The 27,475-nt window shown below is 43.3% G+C and overlaps 2 protein-coding genes across 4 annotated transcripts in view; both read left to right on the top strand.

The window, feature by feature from the left end:
* The window catches only part of ephb6 (eph receptor B6), a 49,576-nt gene extending 35,436 nt beyond the window's left edge, over positions 1–14,140 (top strand). For all 3 annotated transcript variants that reach the window (XM_061819697.1, XM_061819698.1, XM_061819699.1), the window contains 14 exons: positions 6,161–6,316; positions 6,470–6,741; positions 7,495–7,576; positions 7,929–8,053; positions 9,333–9,495; positions 9,586–9,700; positions 9,785–9,840; positions 10,138–10,254; positions 10,324–10,571; positions 11,264–11,482; positions 11,568–11,717; positions 12,094–12,278; positions 12,350–12,508; positions 13,082–14,140. In XM_061819697.1, coding sequence (XP_061675681.1) covers positions 6,161–6,316; positions 6,470–6,741; positions 7,495–7,576; positions 7,929–8,053; positions 9,333–9,495; positions 9,586–9,700; positions 9,785–9,840; positions 10,138–10,254; positions 10,324–10,571; positions 11,264–11,482; positions 11,568–11,717; positions 12,094–12,278; positions 12,350–12,508; positions 13,082–13,187 — 2,153 coding nt within the window. In that variant the 3' untranslated portion in view covers positions 13,188–14,140. The remainder of the gene's footprint in view (positions 1–6,160; positions 6,317–6,469; positions 6,742–7,494; positions 7,577–7,928; positions 8,054–9,332; positions 9,496–9,585; positions 9,701–9,784; positions 9,841–10,137; positions 10,255–10,323; positions 10,572–11,263; positions 11,483–11,567; positions 11,718–12,093; positions 12,279–12,349; positions 12,509–13,081) is intronic.
* Positions 14,141–17,195: 3,055 nt separating this feature from the next.
* On the top strand, positions 17,196–27,426 carry trpv6 (transient receptor potential cation channel, subfamily V, member 6). The gene is made up of 16 exons (XM_061819730.1): positions 17,196–17,378; positions 18,950–19,047; positions 19,137–19,259; positions 20,385–20,525; positions 21,014–21,112; positions 21,222–21,397; positions 21,567–21,713; positions 22,089–22,168; positions 22,258–22,393; positions 22,526–22,612; positions 23,246–23,322; positions 23,423–23,588; positions 24,183–24,249; positions 24,550–24,818; positions 25,339–25,445; positions 26,446–27,426. The coding sequence occupies exons 1-16, from the start codon at positions 17,248–17,250 to the stop codon at positions 26,678–26,680; spliced, it is 2,139 nt and encodes a 712-aa protein (XP_061675714.1). The 5' UTR covers positions 17,196–17,247; the 3' UTR covers positions 26,681–27,426.
* Positions 27,427–27,475: the final 49 nt, after the last annotated feature.

Raw genomic sequence — 27,475 nt, 5'->3', positions numbered from 1 at the left:
TGCACGTGCCTTAACTCGATCAAGTTTAGGAAATACTTTACCAAGTAATCCTACAAAAAGAGAAAATAGCATCAAATATGGAGTTGGCCTCACTTTTTTTTTTTTTTTTTAAAGCTGTAGCTACCCTGCTGAGGAGATTTTTGGATCATGTCTCTTGGAAACATTCACAAGCTCTGAAGTCACTGCTGTTGACTTCCATAACGCAATAGTCACTGGGCACTTGATTTTAAAAGGGGAAACATGCACTTATTCCTCGCTGTTTTTCAGATTCCTGATTTCTTTGTGTACACAACAGAAGGCAAAACAAGAGATTTGTCGGCCAGTGGCTGCCATGTTGAGCGTATGTATGATTCAGTGTGTGCCCACGCGGTGCCGAACGCTGAGAACTCGCACGAAGAGTGGAAATGCATCCCTCCCTTTGTGGGCTCGCATCTGTGTCCGAGTGAGTGTGCGTGCATGGTTGTGTGTCTGTGTGTAACAGATTATGCTGGGAGTCAAAAGACTCGATGAATGAGGGACAGAGAGAGAGAGAGAACAAGAAAAAAAGTGGGTCAGTGATCCAGGCAGCACCAAAGTATTGTGTTGACATCGAATGAGACATCGAGCTGCCCTCCTGCTCTCGTGTGGGTGTCGCTTTCTTTGAATTTCACATTGTGGGCTCAATCCCGCTCATCCAAAATATCACAAAACCAATCAAAGAATAAGTGGATTCATAATTTTGTGTTATTTGCATAGTCCCAAGTGCATATTGTTTTTTGTAAAATGTTGAACCACCTGTTAAAGTATTTGCGAGTGTAATATTAATTCTCAGTCAATGTTTTAATCGATGGAAATTTGCCGTATTTCTTTCTGGAAAGCCAAAAGTTTGAAATGAATGATTCCAGCCAGCCCCTAAAAAAAGGCAACCAAAAATTTAAAAACATTATTAAAAATATATATTTATTTATTCAGTAAAATAGTACTATAAAATATTTTATAAAAGCGTTGAGTAATAACATAATTAAATAGAATGTAAACAATGAAAGAGTTGGTGCACATATGATGAATTCATTGCACCTCCTTCAGGTGGATGCAACTTGACATCTGGGGGGGGTGCAATCCAGTTATGCGAACAACACACACACACCCCAAAAAAAAACAAATAAGCATAAAAGGCGTAGCTGTGGAGGACGTGGCCGTGTTGCGACTTCTACATCCCCCATGGGTACGATGATCCTGACAACTGCGATAACTTCTACTGCTAATAATAATAATAAATTGATTTCACAGTGAGCTTGTAAAGATATATTATTCCCCTGCAAATTACTTCATAATACTCAAGTTGTCACCTATTCGCTGACTTTTGGGGGGGGGGGAATCCTCCCCTCCATTGTTCACTGAAAATGTTGCCCATCAAACTGTTCTTATGCTGACGCCAAAGCCATGTCTAACGTAAAAGTATTGCTTTGTGATCATCTTGTAGCCGTTGAATTGTGTTGTGCTAATATAAAATCGACGAATTGAGTTGAGTGTGGTAAGGAAGTGAAGAACGAGTCCAAGCAGGTTGGAACAGTTGGCGGAAGGTGTCTGGTGTTCTATGCGACAGAAGAGTCTCTGCTGGGATGAAGGGCAAAGTTTATAAAACTGTGGTGAGGCCGGCCGTGATGTACGGATTAGAGACGGTGGCACTGAAGAAACTACAGGAAGCAGAAATGAAGATGTTGAGGTTATCGCTCGGAGTGAGCAATTTGGATAGGATTAGAAATTAGCTCATTAGAAGGACAGACAAAGTTGGATGTTTTGGTGACGAGGTTAGAGAGGGCAGACTTGGATGGTTTGGACATGTATAGTATGAGTATATTGGTGGAAGGGTGCTGAGGATGGAGCTGCCAGGCAAAAGAGCGAGAGGAAGACCAAAGAAAAGGTTGATGGATGTTGTGAGGGAGGACATGAGGACAGTGGGTGTTAGCGAGGAGGATGCACGAGATAGGCTTAGATGGAAAAAGATGACACGCTGTGGCGACCCCTCACAGGACAAGCCGAAAGGAAAAGAAGAAGAAGAAGATATGAATTGACATCTATCGGTAGTTATCCACCTTTTAAGGTGGTCTTCAATTAATTTTTGTCATTTGGGGGATTAGGTTTCAGTTGGAACATTGTAATGATTCAAAGAAACCACTTTCAACAGTGGTGCTGGATTTACAAGCTTGATTCGTTATGGGACCTGGTTTGTAACTCTGAAACATATTTCATAGCATAAGAAATGAACGATGATGCCATGAATCTATTTAATTCAATAGTTTGTGCATCTTGATAATTCAATGGGCATTGTGCTTCTTGTTTTGGTATGAATGTCTTGGCATCCAGGGGGCGGGATCATGCATGCAATTATCTTGCACATTGATTTGCGATGAAATATACAGGAAGCCTGTCGTCACAATTTATGCGGAGACCAATAGTATTGATATGTAATTGGAATAATAATAATACATTCACCGTAGTTGGACATAAGAGATTCCTGCTCAAAAATAACATAAAAAAAAATAAACAATTGCTTCATTGATTGGTTTTCGAGTAATTACCGTAATTCCCGGCCTACAGACCGCACCTGGTTATAAGGCTCACCCAGTAAAGTTGTAAAGGAAATACTATTTGGTACATACATACGCTGCAGCTGTGTAAAAGTTGCAAGTGCTCACATTGAAACCCACATTGAAACACGAGATATTTACAGAGAAAGACAGTACACATAAAGAGTTTAACGCTACCATGACGATAACACTAGCATGGCGTTAATGCTAAGGCTAGCGCGGTGCTAATGCTAGCACAGTGCTAACTAACATAGCCAGTAAAACTCACTTCCTCGGCACATATATTCCGGTTTCACTCTTACCTTTTCCGCTTGAGTGCCCCCTCGCGCCCATTAGAAAAAATTCACAAATTAGCTGCATCACTGCATAAACCGCATGATTAAAAGCTTGTGAAAAATGTCACGACTTGTAGGCTGGAATTACGGTAATATTTTAATAAACTGAAATTGAAGAATGGCATTGTGGCTATGGTATCCTTCCATATTTCTCTATGCGCCCCTCGCAGGAGGACATTTGGACCTCTTTGGCCTCAAGAAATAAAAAGACTCATTACGGGATTGGTGGATAAAAGCGGCGGTGGCAACACGCAGCACACGTCCCCCGCTGTGCATAATGCTCGTCCATAATGCCCATCAACTGCATTTGATTGATGTACAATATGGAACAAAAGCGCATGTAAATGATGGTGGTGGTATCATACAATAGAGCTGATGTGCGCAAGTGTGTGTGTGTGAGGGGGGGGGGATGCTTTTTAGCCAATTCATGTTCCGTGTCAAAGCTGTAAGAGAACACGTCCGCTGATGTGCACACAAAGCATTAAAGATGGAGGAACGCTATAGCTCCCATGTTCTCTCTGACGTCTTGGCCCTCCAAGCCATGAGCTCACATGGCTGCTCTCGGTCCTACCTTCTGTTTGCCCCCGTTTCCCCTTCGCTGTGTCTTCTCCCTCTTCACACCTGTATAAAAGCCACGTGGACGCCAAGAGACAAGGGAAAACAGCGAAAGGCTTTTATCAGTTTATTCTCTCTGCGTTCTTCCCTTTCCTGCCCTTTCGCCCTTCCTCACTTCCTCCATTCCTTCCCACACGTCCACGTGTCAGCTTGAAGACGTTTCCGAGACAAGATTGTGTAAATAAGGTCAGCCGGACCATGAAGAAAACACAGACGTGTGCACTTCCTTTACACCAAAAGTGTCATTTAAAAATAGGAGCCCATTTGATGTGTGCATTGTATATTGTTTTGGTGTGTGTAGGACACAGATGAATTTAGTTTTAAGAATAGGTCTCAAAGAGTTTGCTGAATTCTCCCCACTAACTTTCTTGCTAGTTTGAACAAGTACGTTGTAATCATATTTTCATCCAAATGAAAGTTGCCTATTAATTTACATTTTAGTCCCATTTATAACAGGCTATGCATTCAAAAACTGAACATCTCCGAGTTAGCACCACTATGTAATTAGAATTTTACCCTTCCCACACGCTGTAAACACATTACAACACATTGAAACATTTTTTAAAAGTGTTACTTAGCGCCTGTTTGCCTTCTTTGCTTTCACTGTTCTCCAAATAAAAGGCAAAGTGTGCCTGCCTCAAGCTGTTTATTTGTCACTCCCAGATGAAGTTTAATGTTAAACTGACGTATAAAAGATAGCATTCAACATTCTGTAAACAGCAACGGCGAAAGTCCACCATCTTAATGCTAGCATATCCTGGGAAACACCCTATGCTAACGATAATGAGCATATGTGTTACAGTAATAAAAAACTTCAAACCATTGGTGATTTAATACTAAGGAGCATCATCATAGCGGTTCACTTCAGCTGGCCAGAACTGGCCCCTCAGGGGGTCCAATTAGAGAACATATAAACTGTCATTTTTCAGTTAAAGTAACTGTTGTCGCTAATTTTGTCCACAGGAAGTCGCAACAATGAGCAGTGTAATGACCACGTACCACTTTAATTACATTATAAAAGTTGTCTGTTACTCAGGATTTTGACACCTGATGTTAGTTAACTTTCAGGAGCATAGTAAACCTACTTTATATAAACTCTCACACCAAAACCAAGTAGCATTGTCTTTATTTACAGCTGATTATATACTGCTAAGCCCCGCTAGAGACCACGTTAAGCTCAGCCAATCACAGTAAGCTTTTTCGATCAGAAATTCCTGATGTCAATTACTGCCTGAGTCCGAAAACATTGGAAGTGGGTCATGTGTAGTTGAGGAAAATCCAGTCAAACAGATCAGAGATGAGAGAAGCGATGATGTCGTGGAATTCCTTGAAACAACAAGCACGATAAAGCCGCTAAGGGGCATATTTGCATGCTGTCTGGAAAATGTTAGGATATTGTCAGTATGCTTATATCGCTGTTAGAGTCAAAATCCGGCTTCTAGGGTAGGGATTTTTTTTATACTTTTTTTATACATTTTACATACACACTTTACACACACACACACATATATATATATATATATATATATATATATATATATACAGCAAATGACCTAGCTCATCTGTGCATTGCAAAAGGCCCTTGAGCACAAAAGTTTATTATTAGGAGCTGACTTGAAGTTGTGATGGTTAGCGAATGTTGTAAATATTTTAATCCTAACAATTCTAGGATGTCCTGCGGGATGTGTGTTTATCATCGACATTGCATTTCATTGCATTACATTGAGGGATGTTGCTAATATTTTTCCTTTTTCCGGAGCCAAATGTCATCCCAAATATTAGAAACATGTCTCGGTGTGAATTTTCATGAATGGCCCTGGCTAAAAAGAGACACCCCTTATGCTCTTTTTACAGTTGACTTGCTCTTTTTGAGTATGACGCCCGTCGCTCGACACTCGCTTTGAGTTGACATATAAAAAATAGCAACACGTCAACACTCAATCGTTTCAAAGCGTCACTCGGGACAAACACGTCTGCGGGCGCGGCAGCGAGCATGTTTAGCCTCGACCTGGCAACACGTTCGACACGTGGTCCGCATTTTAAGCAGATAAAGATAAAAGTACCACAGGACACTCAGCAGTTTTACTGTTATAGACATTCCATAGGTTTTATCATCTTTTTTTATTGAATTACTTTTTTTGTGTGGTTTCAATTACGGGCAACTAATTAATGTGGAATTCCCTTTCTAAGCATAAACTGCATCCACATTAGAACCAGAGCTCAGAAGGATTATGGATTTTCCTCCGAATGTGCCGCTCTCATTCACATAGGTCACCCCTGCCCTCAGATAAACAACACGGCGACAACCAAAACAGCATGTGGGCCTCTTGTGTGCAGCATTTATGGAGGCCAGCGGCCCGGCAGCACACTGTGGACCGTTTTAGCAAGTCAATATCAGAACATCACTTTGCTGCTCAGAGCCAACTACTAATAACAGGCCTCGCTTTTGACCACTAATTCTCAAATATTTGATGCTCAGCCCTAAATAATCACTGCTGTGGTTGAATTTGTCCACGGTGAAAAATACCAAACAACACGTATGTTTCTCCATTCGAGTCTTAAATGGAAGATTGCATGACATGCGCCTCATTTTAATGGGGAGTTACTATGACTAAAAGCCGTCTTGTTTTTTGCCTGCAGGCTGTCAAGTGGGCTACTTCAAGCCAGCTTCGGGTTCCGTCTCTTGCTCGGCGTGCCCCCCCAACAGCCGAACCAGCCACGAGGGGTCCAGCGTGTGCGAATGTCGCAGCGGCTTTTACCGGGCGGCCGGCGATGCCAACTCGTCCGCCTGCACAAGTGAGCTCTTTGTGCGCTTTTGTTAATTACGCTGTACGGGAGGTCGTGAGTCGTTCATCTCGATAAAGCCCCGCTGGACGCAACATCCTTCATCGCTTATGTCTCGTAGAGCTTTAATCGTGGCGTTTCGACTCAATTTTTTTCCCCCCACAGCTCCTCCCTCCGCTCCGCAGTCCTTGTCCTGGGAGTACGAGACCGGCGACGGCGGGGTGTCCCTGAGGTGGCGCCCTCCGGCGGATATGGGCGGTCGCGGCGAAGTGTGGTACGGGGTGGTGTGTCGCATCTGCCCCTCGGCCACCGTCACCAACCCGGCCTCGTGCTCCTGGTGCGGAGAGGGTGTCACCTTCAGCCCCGTTCAGACCAAACTCAAGCAAACCAGTGTGACCCTCAACAACCTGCTCACCAGGGTCACTTATCTCATCCAGGTGTGCTGGATTATCTGGGTTAGAGAGGGCGGACGGGATTAAGGGGGATGGAGTCAAATTTGGGTTCCAGAGGATGACAACCTAATCTGAAATTATGGCTGTCCACGAATAAAAACCATAAAACAAATTGTTTTATAGGAAGGAAATTACCAATTAGGTTTTCAAACTAGGTTTAGGGTTTCAAATTACAGTTTGAAACCAAGGCTACACTTTTAAATGTGGGTTTAAAACCTAGTTTGGGGTTTAGTGATTCAAAATAGGGTTTCAAATTTAGGTCTCCAGCCCAAGTAAGAATTTTAAAGTAGGGTTTCAAATTAAGTTTAGGGATTCAAATCATGGTTTTGGGGCAGAGTTGAGTTTTCCCGTTTATGTTTCAAATTCAGATTTAAAACTTCACTTTGGGATCTGAACCAGGGAAAAGGATTTAAATTAGATTGTGAAACTAAATTTAGATGTTCAAATTTCAGATTCTAATTAGTTAGAAGCCAGTGTAAAAAAAAAACTGGTAAATAAAAGATGCCAGTGTCATGGTTTTACATTGATGCTTTGAATATAGGTCAGAATTTAGGAAATTATGATGTCAAAACAGGGTTCAAATTGAGATTAGGATTATTTTCCAGTTTAGGTTCAATGTTTTTGATTACTATGCACATTATTGCAGTTGTAAGGATTTGGAAACTCTTCCACAGTGCATGAATGGTGTATTCTATAATTGTACATGACACACATCTCGTGTTGTTTTTGTCTCGACAGGTGCAAGCAATGAATGAGGTGTCCGCTTTGAGTCCCTTCCCAGCTCGATACACAAGCATCAATTTTACCACCAGCCAGTCAGGTGAGCGCGCCCAGAAAGGATGAAAAAAAGAGGACATGAAAGTGAAGCCTGGTTCTGATGTTAATGTATTTGTGGTAGGCTCGGGTATGAATAGGGCACCCCCCTCCCCCCGCTCTTTCCACTCCTACTGTCCTGGCAGGAAGGTTGCTTGAGGTTACAATATCCCGTCAGATCCCATTATAGTCTCTGCGGGATGACAAAAAAGACAAGAGACAAACGAGGAAGGGAGATTATGTTGCGTGCTATTTTCACGTGCCAGGGAAACTACATCTTTGGATTCTATAACACCGCTCTCTTGTGGTCACTGCCTCTTGAATTACTCAAACGTCATCTATGGTGTGGTCTCCTGCAGTTCCCAGTGTAGTTCCCATGATGCACCAGCTGAGCCGTTCACCGGAGTCCATCACCCTATCGTGGCCCCAACCTGACAGACCCAATGGGGACATCCTGGAGTATCAGCTCAGATACTTTGATAAGGTAACCACACAAAGCCTTGCGTGAATGCGCACGAGCAGAGGCGGGGGATTTGAGTCACAAGGACTGACTCGAGTCACAAGGCCTGACTGACACAGATGTGTAAAACCCAAGTGCTCACAGGAATAGTTGAACTTGACTTTAATTAACTGCTACGCTAACTCCAGCAACAAGTGAGTGTTGAGCATTGCAGGTAGAGGTACAAGGTTAAAGGGGAAATCCAGTGCTTTGCATGAACAGTGTGTCCAATATCATGTAATATGTACTCTATTTTGACAATGTGATGTTAAATCCTCTCTCATTTAATGGGGTTTTGAGGAGATTTTTATTGACAATTACGAATTTTCAGGGGCGCTGCCATTTTCGGGAGTCACAGGAGCAACGTGAGCAGATGTGACGTGTTACATGTCGGATCACATGGGACACCATTTATGCCAAGCGCTGATTTCTCAGATTTATCCTCATCTGATGATGAAATAGCAGTATCAGTTGATTGGGAAGACGGAGGAATACTTCCATACAGATTTGATTTCCGTGGCTGTAATAATGTTGAATATTCGGATGGTTCTTTGTGAGGAATGAAGTAGAGTCTGACTACTCGGAGGCCTACGCGTGACATATGTGCGTAAACAAAGGGCCCTGGGGCTCCTGGCCAGCAGCCGCGGATGGTTCTTTGGGCGGGAATGACGCGGAGCCTGACGAGTGAGCTCAGGCGGCAGAGGCTGTTAACCGAGCTACGGCGTCCTGAGAGGCCGTAAGCCCAGCTTCGGCATCCGGAGAGGCCATTAGCCCAGCTTCTGCATCCATAGAGGCCGTTAGCCCAGCTTCGGCGTCCGAAGAGGCCGAAGCTCGGCTCCCGGCCCACCGCCGGAGCTCGCTTCTCAGACTCCACGTCATTGTCGTCCGAAGAACCACCCGCGGCTGCGATACAGAGCTCCAGGGGCCTTTGTTTACGCACGTGTGTCACGCGTAGGCCCCCGAGTAGTCAGACTCCAAGTCATTCCGCCCGAAGAACCATCTGAATATCCAACATTAATTACAGCCACAGGTTCAAGAGTCTTTAAGGATTGTGAAGAGGTTTGGGTCCAGACCTGCTGTGGTCCATAATCAACACGTACACTTACATGCACACTTTCTTGACGTTGGAGCAAAACCGGAACTTCTGTGGACTGGGACTTGCTTAAAACTTCTTGGTTAAGACTTGAGACTTATGTCATGTGACTCCCTCCCACTTCTGATTACCATCATCTATGTCTCACTGTTGACGCTGCGGTTTTGACAGGGCTCAGACGTGGACAGCGCCTTCAGCGTGTACAGCGAGACCAACACGATGACCGTCAGCTCCCTCATCGCGGGGTCCATCTATGCCTTCCAGATCCGAGCTCGCAACGAGAGAGGATTCGGTCCCTACAGCAACACCATCTACTTCACCACATTGCCTTTTGGTAAGCCTCAAATGGACCCTGTTGGAGAACCAGGTCTTAGATGGTGCCGGTGTACCCACAAAGTCTTATTTTCCATCTTCTCTTCCATAGAGGAACATTCCCAGCAGGTCCAAAATCAACTTCCTCTACTGGTGGGCTCAGTGATGGGAGGGGCGGCGTTTCTGCTGGTGGTCGCGGCCATCGTGGTCGTGGTCGTGTTTCGCAGGTGAAACAGTTGACCAACGCAGCCCTGACCAAACCTATACAGTGTAGTATTGTGTAATTAACTGTCTTTGCTTTTGTGCTTCAGTAAAAGAAGAGCGAGTCCATACAGCGACAGACTCCAGAGGTACATCAGTAATAGAGGTAGGAGGACACACTTTTTGCAAATTTTTAAAATAACCCTTCATAGTAGGCTTAAGGGTTCATATAAAAAGGAGGAAGATTTTGGATTCCTACCAAGTATATTTTCCATTATTTTGATTGACAGTAAAATTATCCACTGTGTGAACATTATCCAGCGTTTCTTCAAGATTAAATGCAAATGTATTGTTCTGAAAAGTAAAGCACAACTGAACTGTTCTTGAAAACAAAAATGTCCCTGACTAAGAAATCAAAACGTGATACTTTGATGAGTGAAAATGTTCCAACCTCTTTGTCCAGGTGGCATTAAATATTACGTGGACCCCTCGACTTACGAGGACCCCAGCGAGGCTGTCAAAGAGTTTGCTCGAGAGATTGAGTCGACTCACCTAAAGATCGAGGAGGTGATCGGTGCAGGTAAGTCTTCTTCTCTCCTTGGATAATTTGATTAATACGGTGATAAGCATCATTTCCTGTCCTCTGCAGCCCAGTTTGGAGAGGTGTCCAGGGGCCGCTACCGTCCGCCAGGCCGCCGCGAGGTGCTGGTGGCCGTCAAGACTTTGCGCTGGGGTGCGTCCGACAGAGAGAAAGGCATGTTCCTCAGTGAAGCGGGTGTCTTGGGTCAGTTCGACCACCCCAATGTGCTAAAGTTAGAGGGTGTGATTACCCGTGTCTCTCCGGCAAGAATCATCACGGAGTTCATGGAGAACGGACCCTTGGATTCTTTCCTCAGGGTGAGCCAATCAAACACAACAACAAATATAGCACTGCCTTGACATATGAGTGATATTGAAGTTGCAAGTAGAGGTTTAACCCATTAGTCAATTAGTAAACTAGTTGGCGCATTGACCTTAGCACCATTCAATCACCATCACATCGTTGATTGATCGGCAATCACGTGTTTTGGAATTAGCAACACGGACACCTTACTGAAATTAACTGGAGGTTGGTCAGCGGAGTAAACTAGCAGCAGTGCCTCCAGCTTGCGGAAGTACTTTACTAAAAATGAGACCAATACCACAGCCACTCTTAAATCATGGAAATCTGTCCTCAAATATAGCAAAAACATTCCTCTCTTTAGCCACCCGTGAATTCACCTAAGTCCTTACAGTAAGTCAGTGGGTATTGCTAATGAGCACTTTCTGGGTTGGTTCTCCCATTTAAAAAAATAAATACTGTAAATAACCATTTATTCAAACATTAAAAATTGTCAAAAAACCTGCGACAATATGAATCTGGTGGTCCTAAACCGTGAGTATCACAGAGTCCACTCACTCATATGGGATTTCAGTTCTCTTTAATTGGGGAAATTGTTGATATCAGTAAAGTGAGTTACAAGCTTTGTTACGGAAACAAATTAAACTTGGGAAGTAAGGTACCACTGTACAGTATTTGCCATATTTCGTCCTCTCGCCGCACCCTGTAGGAGAACGAGAGTCAGTTCAGTGTCCTCCAGCTGGTAGGGATGCTCCGCGGCGTCGGCGCCGGGATGCGTTACCTGTCCGAGAGGAACTTCGTCCACAGGGACCTGGCGGCCAGGAACGTGCTGGTCAACTCCAACCTCGTGTGCAAGGTGTCTGACTTCGGCCTGTCCCGGCTCATGAGGGGCCTGGACCACAACATGCCGACGTACACGGCCTCACTGGTGCGTGCTGGAAAACCCGAAAATCCCTGTTCCGAATCTCCTGTTATAGATTCGGTATTTGACCAGCTCTGTTGTCCTATTTTAGGGGAGTAAGATTCCTGTGAGGTGGACTGCACCGGAAGCCTTTCAGCATCGCAAGTTTAGCTCGGCTAGCGACATCTGGAGCTTCGGCATCCTAATGTGGGAAGTGATGTCGTATGGCGAACGGCCCTACTGGGACATGAGTAATCAGGAAGTGAGTATGGAGTACAACGTGGATGGAGACGTTTCACACTCGTCATTTCATACGAGAGAAACACTCATTCCGGGTGCATCTGACAATGTAGCATCACATGTAGACAGGCAAAATATAACAATACTCACAGGCATATTTTATTTACGCTTGTAATTTTTCTACAAATTACTGAATCAATTACAGTTGTTGAGTGGAACTCTTTTCCGTTTGTCTGCGTGACTATTATACTGCTACCCTGTGGACGAGTTTTGCACCCCATCAGATCTTAGTTCTTTTATTACTGTATATTTCTATAAAGTACAATATTGTGGGGTGGTATTTTCCTTCATGAAAATAAATTACCGAGTGGGTCAATTTTCTAAATGTCTGTCCACAGGTGATGAAGGCTGTAGCGGACCAATATCGCCTCCCCGCCCCCACGAGCTGCCCCTCAGCCCTCCACTCGGTGATGCTTCAGTGCTGGCAGGCCGACAGGGGCGACCGGCCAAGCTTCGAGTCCATCTTGTCCTCCATGGACCGCCTCATCAGGCACCCAGCGTCACTCAAGACAGAAGTGACTCGGTGAGACTCGTCACGGAATTTTCTCAAGATGGCCGCTTTGATTCATCTCTTTGTCCTTTATTTGTTTGTAGAAGCTGCTCGCAGCCACTGCTAAGCCCCACCCCCACAGACTTTTCATCCGTTTCTACAGTCAGCGATTGGCTGAGGGCGCTGAGGATGGAGCGATACCAAGATGAGTTCGATCGAGCACACTTGGACACGTTGGACAGAGTCAGCCGACTCACTGTGGAGTGAGTACCGTTTGGTTAGGAAGACGCAGATGCATTTTTTTCTGCCGCTTGTCCTCATTAGTGTTGCAGGGGTGCTGCGGCCTAGCCCAGCTGACATGGCCTGACAAGTGCTCTTAACCCCGGTCACCAGCCAATCGCAGGGCGAGCATTAGCACTGAAATTCATACCAATAGTCAAATTCACAAGTCTTCAATAAACGAAAAACTCTCTCTCTCTCTCTCTCTCTCTCTCTCTCTCTCTCTCTCTCTCTCTCTCTCTCTCTCTCTGTGTGTTCGCCACCACCATGCTTATTCGGGGATTTGAAGTTTTGCTTGTCAGTGTGTTTGGCTTCTCCAATTTCAAGCCTTGCGTAACGTCGGATAATGGTGACTCTGAATGAAAAAGCAAACGTTTGCGGAGATCTGTCAACAAATGAATGTCCGTCAGCACAGGTCCACCCCTCAAAGAGTTTTTGCTAACTGTAGGAAGACCCTCCCCGCAAGGTGGAAAGAAATGATCCAAGGATGCTCAAATTTTGCCGATTATTTGCATGTGCATATCCCACTTAACTCGATCTTATGCTATCTCGATCAGAGACATCCAGAACCTTGGCGTGAACCTGCTGGGCCACCAGAGAAAGATCTTCAATGCTGCTCAGCAGCTCAAGGCCCACCTGACTCAGGGCCAGGTGGAGGTGTGACTACAAGCCCATGAAAGGACCAAAACCTGAAAGAAACCAGCATGGACTTCCACTGACTTTTGACATCACATTAAAAGACATATCCAGGACTCTTATGAAAGCAGAGGTGCACTGTGGGATATGTAGTCCAGGTCAAAGCGCCGAGGAGGAGGAAGAGAGTGGGAACTCGTTTCACACACGATTGGACAGTGTTGTAGTCTTCCTTGCCCATCCTTCCTCTCATCCACATCTTATTTTCACTCACCGTCCACATCCAGCACACTGTCGCTGTCATTTTATGCTCTTCATTTTGATAATATACCCATGGAGGTTGCCCCCCCACCCCAAAAAAATAATGGCGTCGAGACAATAGTAATATCTTATTATGTGTGTCAATTTATGTTGGCAAATACTGGAAAGTGTTTCTTTTCAAGATTTTGTGCACAGTCAAAAGATCTTACGAAGAAGTCATCAGAAAGATGATTCCAATAACCAGAAAGCCATGATTTTTTTTTTTTTTTTGACCAGGTGTAACCATGGTTGGAGCGCAGCCACGTTGGTGACACTTCCTCGCATTTTCGGCGGCAAAACATTTTTTTTTGTGTGTCAAACGAGTGTCCACTTGCCACGAGAAGAGCAGCTCCCCACAAGGTTACGTACTGTACACAAGTCACGCACTTCACTTGTTTGTGGTTTTGACTGCGAGTACTAAAACACTGAGAGCTTTGTGAATGGGTGACGGTCAGATCGGACGAACACTTGAAGGGAACGGCTCCTCTGTGCGTCCATATGTGGGTGCGTGTGGGTGCGTGTGTGTGTGTGAGAGAGAGAGAGTGAATGTATATGCTAAAAGTGTATGATTCCGTGTGCGTGTGCTCGTGTCAGCTTACACAAATAAATAGCTGTGTTTACATGAGTGTTCACCACCATTCTGTAATTGTGAAGACATTTGTAAAATAAATGAAAGGACTTTATTTAACAAATATTATTGGGAGTTGTTTTTCGGGGGGGTTTGGGAGGGGGTGGCAGAAAACCATTTTAAGTGCTGGTTTTATTAGAGGGTGGCACGGTGGGTCAGCTGCAAAGTGTTGGTCTCCACTATGTGAGTAGAAAATGTTTTTTATAGTCTTAGCAACACACTTTTGACCTTTAACCAGAACTGGTGAAGACACATCTACCCTCTTTGTCTTGTTATAGAGTTATAAACTAACCCCCCCCCCCCCCCAACCCCCCCCCCAACCCCCCCCCAAATCAAACAAGTGTGGCCAGCATTGTGGCGCAGCTGTAAAACATTGGCCTCGCAGTTCTGAGGACCCGGGTTCAATGCCGGACCCGCGCGTGTGGAGTTTGCATGTTCTCCCCGTGCCTGCGTGGATTTTCTCCGGGTGCTCCGGTTTCCTCCTACATCCCAAAAACATGCAACATTAATTGGACAATCTAAATTGCCCCTGGATGTGATGGTGAGTGCGGCTGTTTGTCTCTATGCTCTCTGCGATTGGCTGGACACCCGGTGCAGGGTGTACCCTGCCTCTTGCCCGTTGACAGCTAGGATAGGCTCCAGCACTCCCCCGACTCTCGTGAGGATTAGCGGCTAGGAAAATGGATGGATCGATGGGTTTTATTACCAAAGAAAATGTTAAAATGCCATCTAATAGAAAAGGTGTCTTTGGGATTATCTTCTGGTATATTTAGGCAATTGTGATCACTTTTTGTGCGGGGCTCACTCTCAATCCACCACGAATAACAACTTTCCAAGCCGCCTATCCTCACAAGGGCCATGGGAGTGCTGGAGCCTAACCCAGCCATCATCGGGCAGGAGGCAGGGTACACTCTGAACTGGTTGCCAGCCAATCACTGGGCACATTGAGACAAACAGTCGCACTCACCATCACACCTAGGAGCAATTTAGAGTGTCCAACAAATGTTGCATGTTTTTGGGATGCGGGAGGAAACTGCAGGGCCTGGAGAAGACCCATGCAAGCATGGGGAGAACGTGCTAATTCTACACAGGTGGGTCGGAATTTGAACCTCAGTCCCCAGAACTGTCAGGCCAACACTTTACAGCTGTTCCAGCCTGCCACCGAAACTGATATTAGTTGTATCAATGTCAACATGAGTATCGATATTATCGATATTTGGATCATTCCGTCCACCACTGCTGGAAGTAAATGGATGGCATGTTTAAGCGAACCAAAGGAAATCCCAATCCCATCCACGGCGGATCCGCGCGACACGCTTGACATTGACGACCTGGGATCACCTTCACTGTGGTGTCAGCATTCCAAATCGACGTCAGCATTTTTTGGAGGGGAATCGCAGTTTGAGATCTGCTGACCTCAGCATCTGTCAAACAAGACTCTGCTCTCTTGCATGGTGGTACGACCGCTGGGACATCGCAACTGATCCGCGCCGATAGCAAGACTGCTTACATAAACTCACTGGCGACCGCGAATGGTACTTTCTATCGCTGTCCCTGCACTTGCTGAGACGACATGTCGCACATTGTCCCACTCTTGTGTTATTTTCATGCAAGGGAGTCTTTGTCAAGTCTTTGTCATGTAATTCGGAGGAAGTAAGTGTTTCAAGTACATTGGTTTTCTGGTGCATATCCCACCTGAATTTGGATAAGTGTAAAGTGGGCTCTTGATTAGTTGCCACCCAATCCCAGGGCATATGGAAAAACAAGCAATGACATTCACATTCACACCTATGGACAATTTATAGTCTTCAATATCATGGATTAAAAACACAGCTTTAACTTAAATAAATTCACCATGGTGCTAACAAACAATGCAAAATGCCATTGATGGGCTTGATAGTGTTAAATAACTCAAGAAGTGATGGATATTAGAGCACAAACGGTACAGCGATACATTTACACCAAAAATAGGGTTATGCTCAAGAGCATATTTTCCATATTTTGCAGTTTACAGAAGAGTAGTGACCATCTCCTCGGTCTCCATGCATATCCGTAGGTCTTCATTATGCTGGGGGAAGCTGCAATGGGTTAATGGCATTTTTATGTATTTTTGTTTTGAGCAACGAGCATGGCTAGACAATAAATTAACCCATTCATGGGCAGGGTGGCAATATTTTGCCTTATTAAGATAAAAGTCTCCTAAGAGGCCACAATCAAGGAAATAACACTTCTTTTTTGTTTATGGTTAAGTTATATGATAACTTTACTAATTTATAATCTCATCCCAAAAATGAGACGCTGGCCGCGAGAGGGTATTTGGGTTTTCATTGTAGATCATGCCAAAAACCAGAATAAGAATCAGATTAAAACACTTAAATGTTTTGATTTACTGAAGGATATAATGCGTGAAAATCATGATGTCCCAAAAAAGGGACGCTGGACACGAATGGGTTTTAAACTTGTATCATGAGTCTTCACTGTTCTATATTATTATTATTATCATCTTTTGCAGATTGTGCAGCTGCAAAAGATAATGTTTATTTTTCATGACCTACCATAACGTGTTTTGTTTTCAGCCTCCAGAGGAGAGTGACGTACCCTCATCAGCTTTAATGCAATCAGTCGGCCCATCGCCCAAATGATCATTATGGTCTCTGCAAAGTGCCAATTCAAGTGTAGAGAATCACACCTGTTGACAGCAACCCAAAGGTGCTACTCTCGCTTCCTATCTGATTGAAACGCTTGCAGATTCCAAACTGGTTTTCCCAAATGAAAAGCCTGTCACGACGCTGCAGGATTTTGCCACAGCAGCCGTGCAGGTTTCAATGCAGACAGGCCCGGTGCAGGCCAAACCAGGAGTGAGGGCTTCCGTTTAAAGCTTTAAACCATCAGTTCAAGGTCTGCATGTTTTATAACGGACTTGTTTTGGTCACTGTAGATTCCAGCCGGTGGTTTCAAGTGTCAACTTCAGTTTAGTGTACTGAGTCACTTCTTTTGCTGTCTCACCTGCATCCCTCAACCCCTTTTCAGTTGTCTCCTCCCTCATCACGGACTCCTATAAAGTGAAGCTGCACTTCAGGGACTTTTGGCACCTCCGTGCATGAAACCAACGTACTTTTTCCAAGGGATTTGATCGGTGCTGGAGCCCCACATCGGAAGTCCATGTCTCCTGCGCTGGCCCGGTCGGCTCCCAGTGAGCTCAACCACTGGTGGAGTCAGCTGAAGTTTCGCCTTCAGAACAAGAAAGGATGGAACGAGATGCTGGATGAGACCTTTTTGCAGCACACCAAGTCGTAAGAAATTTGAAAAATAACTTTTAGCTGCCAATTACGGTTCATATAAAAAGTCTAAACACCCCTGTTCAAATGTCAGTCCAACACAACCAATACTGGATATTTTTTTAATATATATGAGGGTGTGCATGAATGTGCAAACGCATTGTTGCTGTTTTTGTTTTTAACTTCATCTCTCAAAAAGATTAGACTGAGTAAACCTTGTACAAAAAAAATATACTAAATTAAGTACAGGCTATGTGTCACATTAATGGTGGGAAACATCAAATTATTGAGAGAACTCTTTTATATATATATATATATATATATATATATATATATATATATATATATATATATATATAAATGTGTCACAGAAATTTGCCATTTGAAGAGGGGTGTCGAGAATTTTTTTTTTTTAATTGTATAGTACACAATTCTGCCTCATAATATATCACACTGTACCAACAATGTACTTGACTTTGGAGTCACCCAGTCCTCCCTCAAACGTCCTCAAAAGCTTCAAAATGCTTCCGCTCCCCTATTAACAGAAACATTTAAGAGGGAGCACATAACTCCTCCGCTGTGCACTTTAAAATTCATTTTTAGATTCTGCCATTTGTTTTGAACGATCTTAATCAGTGGTCTCAAACTTGCAGTCCGCGGGCCATTTACGCCATTTTGTGGCCCCCACCTTAATATGAAAGTATGATGGTGGTGTGGCCCTCGAGTTTTATATGAATGGCACTTTTGCAGTGTTGTGTGCGGCGCTGACGAGGCAACCAATCAGGGTGGGGTCGATGGCTATTGGGGGTGTGACATTGACGGGGCTTGACGCAAGCAGAGAAACAATTTTCAATGAGAGAATGTTACAGCAGCGTTGCCAAGGTTTTTTGTTTATTTTTTAAAGAGGTTTTTGACACAAGTTGTAAACACCAGCGTCCTTCATCTTATTTTCTGTGAGGATTATTTTTAATTTCCATTCATCCATTTTCTCAGCTGCTTAACCTCACAAGGGTCGCGGGAGGGCTGGAGTCTATCCCAGCTGTCAACGGCCAGGAGGTGGGGTACCCCCTGAACTGGTCGCCAGCCAATCGCAGGGGACATTGAGACAAGCAGCCGCACTCACCATCACGCCTAGGGGCAATTTAGAGTGTCCAATTAATGTTGCATGTTTTTGGGATGTGGGAGGAAACCTGAGTGCCCGGAGGAAACCCACACAGGCACTGGGAAAAGGTGGAAACGGCACACAAGCGGGGCCGGGATTGAACCTGGGACCTCAGAACTGTGAGGCCATCCCTTTAACAGCTGAGCTACCGTGCTACATTATTTTTAATTATTAATTTAAATTTCACATATGTCCATGTGCGCCGAGGCCGCGGCCCAGTCTCAGCCAGACTCTGCCTCCAGCGGCCACAAGGTGAATTGCGTTTGAGACCCTTGGTCTAAAAGTACTATTGTACTCTGTTACGTCCACAACTTACAAAGTACCATGTATGTTTGGGCATCTACCATTGGGAGCCATTTTTTTTTAAATATCCAATCAGACGCTTATGTGCAATATGTGAAAATGTTGTTGTACTGTCTTCCAGCTCTAATGACATTCCTCTATTCTACGCCGCAATGAGGAACAACGCGGGCTGCATCAAGAAGCTGCTCGGCTGCTCTTCCACCAACGTCTTTGAGAGAGGTACACGTGTCCGTCGGTCTGCCGATCCACTCCCGTGTCTCGTTGCCGGGCGACACGAACGGCCATGAAGGTGCAGCGTTGTCCTTTAGGTGCTCTGGGCGAGACGGCGCTCCACGTGGCCGCCATGAACGACAACCTGGACGCCGCCATGGCCTTGATGGACGGCGCCCCCGAGCTTATCAACGAGCCCATGACCTCGGACCTCTTCCAAGGTTAACGTGCTTAAAATATATCAAAAACATACGTGGAAGAGGTATTTTGACACAGTAAAGGATTTTTCTACTTTAGTAAGCTGTTCAAAATTCATTTCATAACATCCATATTTATGTTTATTTCATTTAGCCTTAGAAAATTATAATAGTACACTATATTACAACACTTTTAAACTTTAATGGCCGTTTTTAACCAGAATTCTCATTTTTATGCAATAGCGCTCAAGTTAACATGGAACTATATGTATGATGCTTTTTACGTTATTTTTATTGTCACGATTACATTTATTATAGAATCCCTTCTAAAAAATAATAATAATTCCTCTAGAACATTTCTAACGAATTTCTAAAGAACTATAGAACTTTAGGACCCAAGTCCCATAAAATTTCTATAGAAATTCTATAGAAAATCACAGCCAAAGTTCTATAGAACAAGTTGTTCTGTACAAATTTTATAGGATTCTATAGATTTCTATAGAATTTCTATAGAAATTTTTCAGCAGGGATATTCCAGCCTAGAAATGGACTTTTCTACTTTATCAAATCTGTGCAAACATTTGAATCATATCCATACATCCATGTGGGAGGAAAACTGAGTGCCTGGAGAAAACCCACGCAGACATGGGGAGAACATGCAAACTCCACACAGGCAGGTCCGGGATCGAAACCGGGAGCTCAGAACTGTGAAGTCAATAATCTAACAAATTTACTCCACCGTACCATCCATTGGAATACTAATTATTATATATTGTACAAATTTAATACCCCCAAATGATTACAAGATACCATAGTCACTTTTTAAGCCTGATGCCCAGAAATTACGTTATGACTTTTTATTCATGCAATTCATTTCAATGAATTACCTATTAATTGGGGTGTTTTTTTTCCATAACCATCTTTATTCTTTAAAAAAAGAGACATACATAAACCCATTTTACTCCTCTTCCTTATTTCAAAACAACTCTCTATTTTTTTGTTTTACTGAGCTATTTAAAATTGGAACTATTATTGTGTTGTATTATATCATATCAGTCCCATGCACATTTTGCTGTACAGTATGTGTCACTGCATGCCATAATTGTTATTGCAGTATTTGTGTTTGTGTGTGTATCTTGCCTGACTCAGGTGTTACTCCCCTCCACATCGCTGTGGTAAATCAAAACTACAACCTGGTCCATCACCTGGTTAGTCGCGGGGCTGATGTGGCCACGCCCAGAGTGACAGGCCTGTACTTCAAGAAGCGGATCGGAGGACTTATATACTACGGTAAGACTTGGGTGGATTCTATGAAACCATGTGTAATAAACTCTTCAACTGTGTCGGGCAAAAGTGAGCAGAATTATCAAAGGCTGGTGTAGGAAAGCTCCCTGCAGCAAAGATTTTAAAATAATATTTTATTTCCTTGTGTCATTTGAATATTACTGAAAAGTACAATACTGTATGTACAGTAGAATAATTGGAATGTGACAATTTTTAAAATGAAAACAAGCTGGCAATTGCAACTTATGTAGAAATCGGTATGTTTTTGTCCGATGCAGGTTAACGATTGACTTTTTGAAAATTGTGCACTTTTCATTCCGCTATGATCCAAATCTTAACATAGGCATCAATGGGACCTGTATTTTTTCCCCTCATTTAAATATCGAACTAGTCAAAGAGTAAGGATTTTTAAAAAATGTTTAGGAAGATAATAATGGACTTAAGATTCATAAGATAATACTCATAATGATTTTCTACGTGCATTCGGCCCTCAGGCGAACACATTCTTTCTTTTGCGGCATGCGCCGGCAACGAGGACATCATCTCCATGATCGTGGACGCGGGCGCCAGCACCAGGGTCCAAGATTATCGTGGTATGGGATGTTTTGAAAAGAAAGTACTGTACTGTATGAGAAATACATTTTGTCATGAGCATCATGGGTTCCTTCCCAACTTCTCCGCTTTATCTCTTTCCGTCCAAAGGTAACACAGTGCTTCACATTTTAGTCCTGCAGCCCAACAAGACAATTGCATGTCAGGCCATTGACCTGATCATGGCCCGCGATGCGGAGCTGGACCAGTCGGTTCCGCTTGACATGGTGCCCAACTCCCGAGGCCTCACGCCTTTTAAACTGGCCGCCAAAGAAGGAAACACAGTGGTGAGCGCATGTACAGCAAGGCCCAACCTGTTTGGGAGGGCTGGGAAGTTGAAAAAGTATAAATACTTGGGTAATGTACTCGAGTAGTAGTTACTTTTGCCACACTATTTGGTAAAAAGGTGGAGGGGCATGTTTCACTTCTGTCGTCTTCATCTTTGTCTCGTCTCAGGCCTTTCAGCACCTGGTGAACAAAAGGCGTTTAGTCCAGTGGAGTCTGGGACCTTTGACCTCTCACCTGTACGACCTCAGCGAGATCGACTCATGGGCCGACAACATGTCAGTGCTGGAGCTGATCGTGGGCAGCCCCCAAAAAGAGGTGCAGTGCGGCGGTCGGTATTATGGGAGTAATATTATGGGGTGCATTTCAATTTGAAGTCAACCTCAAGAGAATTCCGGGCCCTGTAGTGGTTCGCGTATCTGCCTCACAGCCAAACGTTTTCCTTGCGTACACCAACTTCCTCGCACATTCTGAACGGCGCGTTCATTGAAGACTCAAAATTCTGCGCATCCTCGAGTGTGGGTGTGAATAGTTGTCAATAAATGCCCTGAGATTGGCTGCAATCAGTTCCGGGTGTACCCCGCCACTCGCCCAGAGACAAGTCGCCCTGGTCGAGCTCTCCTACTTCTGTATTGAGGAAAAGCACTAAAGAAAATGAACGTATTGTATTACTCAACATATTTTGTTTTCCAGGCCAGAAGAATACTGGAGGTGACCCCGGTGAGGCAGCTCGTCAGCCTCAAGTGGAACCTGTACGGAAAACATTACTTCAGGTACGCTTTAACGTCTCGCGGAAATGACGGAACCACTTCGGCGTTGCTTAATAGAATTCTGATTTGTTTTCTAAATGTCGCCCTTCCAGACTCCTGATGGTTTTCTACCTGCTCTACATTGGAATGTTCACGCTTTGTTGCACATATCGCCCCATAAAGGACGCCCCGGAGAATTACACGGATTCAGATATGGACAAAACCATCAGAGTGCAGAAAACACTCCATGTGCGTCGGCGGCTAAAAACGCACCACATAATCATCCGCGCATTCGTTTTCAATAGCGTCCGCTCTCATTCGGGTCACGGCTGGGCTGGAGTTTGACCAATACTGATAATTCATTCTCTCTTCATCTCTCAGGAGAGTTATGTAACATACAAGGACAGCCTCCGTCTGGTAGGAGAAATCATCAGCGTCCTGGGAGCTTTAGTCATCCTGCTGATGGAGGTAGGGCTGTTGTGTACTTACAGTGCATATAAAACCCTTTTTAAATGTCGTTTTTTATATACATATAAAAATATCAGACCAATATAAATCCTTATCACCAGTTTTTCCACCAATAAAGGCAACCATGGCATACAACTCAATTGAAAAAAAACAAGCAAATCTTTTTCAAGAGTGAGATAATGTAGTTGCACAAGTGTACACACCCTCATAACTGGGGATATAACTGTTCAGAATTGGCGCAAAAGCATGATGATTGCAGCATCAACCTTGGAAGGGGGTGGGGGTGGGGGTCTGTTTCTCTTCAGGCTCACAAGATGGAGGGAATTATGGTAAATAGTGCCAGGGTGTTCTGATATTCATTTAATATGAGTTTGAGTGTGATCGGCTATTTCTGAAGATTGGCTCATCCTCAATCATAAGAGGGTGTGCATACTTGTGCAACCACATTATTTCAGTTGATTATTCTTACTTCCCCTCAAGAAATATTTTTTCTCCCAATTCAGTTGTACATCTTATAGTTTATATTAATGGTAGATTAAAAAAAATAGTTGTTTTTTTAAATATCCACAGTACATCTTGTGTATTGGAAACACGCTGACACGTTTACTGTCCATCCCTCTTTGCCTATATCAGATCCCTGACATCCTCAGAGTGGGAGCGAAACGCTACTTTGGTCAGACAGCGCTGGGAGGCCCCTTCCACGTTATCCTGTACGATTGTGAAATCATCGCAAAAGCCAATGTGGTTGGAATACATTTTAAATAGTGTATGATGATGTTGTTGTTGTTGTTGTTGTTGTTGTTGTTGCAGTGTCAGCTACGCGTGCCTGGTGGTTCTGTTGTGTGTGTTCAGAGCGTGCAGTGTACAGGGCGAGGCCGAGGTCATGGCTGTGTGTTTGGTGCTGGGCTGGACTAATGTCATGTTCTTCGCCCGTGGTTTTGAAATGCTCGGCCCGTACGTCATTATGATCCAGAAGGTACGACCCAAAAAAGTGCCACTCAAACAAAAAAAGCAGATCTTAGCTCATTGAAATTTTTCTTCAAACCTGCATGTGTCTGTTTTATTTTATTTTATTTTATTTTATTTTTGAAAAACCCAAATGATCCAGGATTGACACAAGCAAGAACACTACTTATACAAATTTTTTTGTTGAATTCAATCAAATTTAATTTGATTTAGAATACTCAAACCAATATTAATACAAGTTACAAGGTTACTAATTTTTAGGGTTTCTTTTATTGCAATTTAACACTGTAAAAATGGAAAATATTGAAAATGTTATTTAATTTAAAAAATTAAATTAATAACTGACCAAGACTGCTACTTATACCTTGTGTGGTCTAGTCTAGAATTTTTTTTTAAAAAAAGTACCTGTACCAGAGATTAAATAAAAGTATACTGTGAATAAATCACAATTTTATACTTTTTCCTGATAGCACTTGTCATTTTTTTGTGGAATCTACTCTTTTGCGGTGTTTAGTTTTAATCTTTTTTTTTTTTTTTTAACGACACAGCTGCAGTCACATTTGGTGGTTGTCTTGATCACATCCTTTGCCTCGTTTCCTCCTAGATTATATTTGGAGACCTGACAAAATTTATGTGGCTGAGTGTCATTGTACTTCTTGGTTTTTCAACTTGTAAGTATATCCGCTTCAAGGATACGAATCTCACCAAAAGTAAGTCCATCCGTCATATTTTTCCAAATCTTTTCATGGGACAACAGTTGAATTGATGACACCCCAATGACTTGAATTAATGACACCGCCCAATACTGACATTCTCATCAAGGAGTCTACTCGCTTTTGTTGCCAGCGGTTTGGCCAGTTCACCGTAAAACGTAAAGGATGTACTTCCTTCTGTGAGATACGTACTGTTTATTCAATTTTCCACAATCAAGGAGCACAATAGAGACTTTTACCCTCTGTCGGTCTTCTCAGCCCTGTGGATGGTGTACATGACTCAGGATCCTGAATCCATCCCGGCCTATCGCTCCTTCCCCATCACGCTCTTCTCCCAGTTTGAGCTCAGCGTGGGCCTCATCGACCTGCCAGTGGACCACACCTTCACCACGCCCCCTATCGTCCACGTGCTGCACTGCGCCTTCTCCGTGGTGTCCTACATCCTTCTGCTCAACCTGCTGATCGCTATGATGAGCGACACCCACTGGCGGGTGGCCCAGGAGAGAGACGAGCTCTGGAGGACTCAGGTGAGAGTCCCAGTAAACAAAGCCATTAGCATTTATTTGACGTTTTTGAGCCGCAGTTTGAGGTCCACCTTGTAGTACAATCTTTGTCCTCACTAAACACAACACAAGACTTTTATAATATGATACAAACACCACACATGAAGACAAAAAAATCAAGTATTTTACAGTTTTTGTTGTACTTTGATTGACATCCAATAATCTCAACACAGAAGACCCCAAACATCAAAATTATGTTCCACCATGGATTTGGAATCCAGTCCTCCAAGGCAGAAATCTTACATGGTCACATATGATCTGTCAAAAAAAAAAAAAAAACGGAGCAGACACAACCAGATGTGTCGCACGCATTTTTCCCGAGTGTTTCCAAAGAGGCCGTAGATGGGAATGCTGTAGTAGAATGGTGATGTCATCAAAAAAGACTTGCGTTAGATTAACAAATCGAACATATTAATAAATGGTTTTCCACACCTGTGTGGTCAGTGTGGATTGGGTTGTCATTACGACCATAACCATTGTGCAGGTAGTCGCCACGACGCTTATGCTGGAAAGGAGGCTGCCCCGCTGCCTTTGGCCTCGACTCGGAGTGTGCGGACTCAGCTACGGCCTGACGGAGCGCTGGTACCTCCGGTAAGACATCTGGAACCGTCATAATTGCTTCGTAATCTTTTTTCTTCACATTTTTTCCATAGGATATTGCTGTGCATTAATAGTGCAGTGCAGAACAAAGACTTTTTTTTTTTAGTGGTAACATTTTTCAGGAGCAAACATGCCTGCCCACAGCCACCCAAAGTCCCCACCCCATCCTACCGTCGTCCTAACTTGGCTTGCTAATATAATTACAACTATAATACAGTTGTCCCTTGCTATATTGTAGTTCCGTGCCTCACATTTTTTCTTCATTGTACTCATCGGCTATTCCGAATTACTATTTACTATATCACAGGATTTTGCTGTGATTATTTTTTCCCACAGACTGTTACTGCTTAGTCGGCAACCAGTAGGCGCAAGCCAAGAAGAATGGGTGCATAAAAGACAGAATTTCTGAAATTTGGGATCATTTCACACTCAATAAAAATATTTTTTTAAAAATAGTACAATGTGCCTATTTGAAAATGCAACTGGGTTAAGTTACACAACTGCAAGGTTGCTGTAAAGTTAACATAATTAGTTAATGAAATATATAATACCATTGCTAGTTACATTGAATTGTAAAAAAAAAAAAAAAACAGGTGGTTAGGATAGAGGGAAAATACAAACAGCCGATGGTGCTCTTTCAATCCCCTTATTGAACAAATGGTGACAAAATGTAACAAACACAAGCATATACTTAGCTTACCTGCCAACGACCTCAACGACTCAAGGTGGCTAAGCCTAAAACCAGCAAACAGTTAGCCACCTGTATGTCCTCATTCACTCCCTGGCACATCACTCAACAGGTCAGAGACAGAGGCCAGCTAAATATTGAACGGCACATTTATTATGGTGTAGAATGTTAGGATGGTGACCCTGAGTGGAGAAAAATAACACTTGCACCACAAATCCTTTGCTCGTGCCAGTGTACCTAATGTAGTGCCCTGTGGGTGTATAGAATCTCCAATAAATGCCTGATTGCTGACTCACCTTGCAGAGTCGAGGACAGGAACGACCCCATGATGCAGAAGATGCGCCGATACATTAAAATGTTCACCAAGGAAGACGAAAAGGAGGAAAAGGAAGGATCGGAGAAGGCCAGCGAGAACCCAAAGCTCAGACCGAGAAACAGGAGATCCGTTGCAGGATGGAAGATGATTCGTGAAAGTGCTTTGGGCGCTGACGTGGAGATGGAAGAACCCGAGGATGAGCAAGACATTCAATTTGTCTAAGCAAAGCCAGTTTAATGAATGACTTCACATTCTATCCTTTTAGACTTGGTAGTGAAATGGTGCTTTTTTTTTCTTGCAGTATTACATGGTAGTAAATTGTCTTATTTTTATAGCATCTGAACATGTAGCAGAAATATAGGCTAAGAGAGATTAAAGTGCTGCACAAACATATTTATATAACCATAAAACTTTATTGGGGCATAATTCTAAGCATTTAAAATCGCTACACGGCACAGACCAGCATTTCCCACCCAGTGTGTCGTAACACATTAGTGTGCTGTGAGTGGTCTTCTGCTGTCCCGCTGGAAATAATCAAATTTCACGTTATTGGTCAAGATATTATTTATTTACCACAATTACTGTATCTTGGCTGTGGCATATAAAGACATACAAAACAAATAAATGTTGTTCTATTAGATGGCAGAAAGTGTATAATTGACTTGTGTGTCCACAGTTTTTGTGTGTGTCGTGAGATTTTTTAAATTTCAGATATGTGCCTTGGCTGATAAAGGTTGTGAATCACTGGAATAGACATGAACAAAAATACATTATTTATGGAAAATAAATTTTGAATAACTTCCTCCTATCACTGACGTAATTTAAAAAATCAAAAAATAATGCCGTTTTTTTATTATTGGTTTAATTAATTGTTGGTTTAAAATGTTTGTGTTAAATGATTTTAGAACTGTTTCTAAATATTTAAAGTAGATTAAACATAAATCCTCAATATATTTATTGGTGGAATGTGTGGGCAGTGGTACAAAATACTGTGGAAGTGAGCTATTATCTTATTAG

The sequence above is a fragment of the Syngnathoides biaculeatus genome, chromosome 5 (assembly GCF_019802595.1).
Source record: "Syngnathoides biaculeatus isolate LvHL_M chromosome 5, ASM1980259v1, whole genome shotgun sequence".
Taxonomy (NCBI): Eukaryota; Metazoa; Chordata; class Actinopteri; order Syngnathiformes; family Syngnathidae; genus Syngnathoides; species Syngnathoides biaculeatus.
Note: the sequence above shows the minus strand (reverse complement) of the source record. Positions and strands in the feature narration are given on the sequence as shown.

Coding starts and splice junctions, on each gene's coding strand:
- trpv6 (XM_061819730.1), top strand. CDS start 17,248: ATGTCTCCTGCGCTGGCCCGGTCGGCTCCCAGTGAGCTCAACCACTGG. Junction 17,379..18,949: donor TTTTTGCAGCACACCAAGTC/GTAAGAAATTTG, acceptor ACTGTCTTCCAG/CTCTAATGACATTCCTCTAT. Junction 21,113..21,221: donor CAGGGTCCAAGATTATCGTG/GTATGGGATGTT, acceptor TTCCGTCCAAAG/GTAACACAGTGCTTCACATT.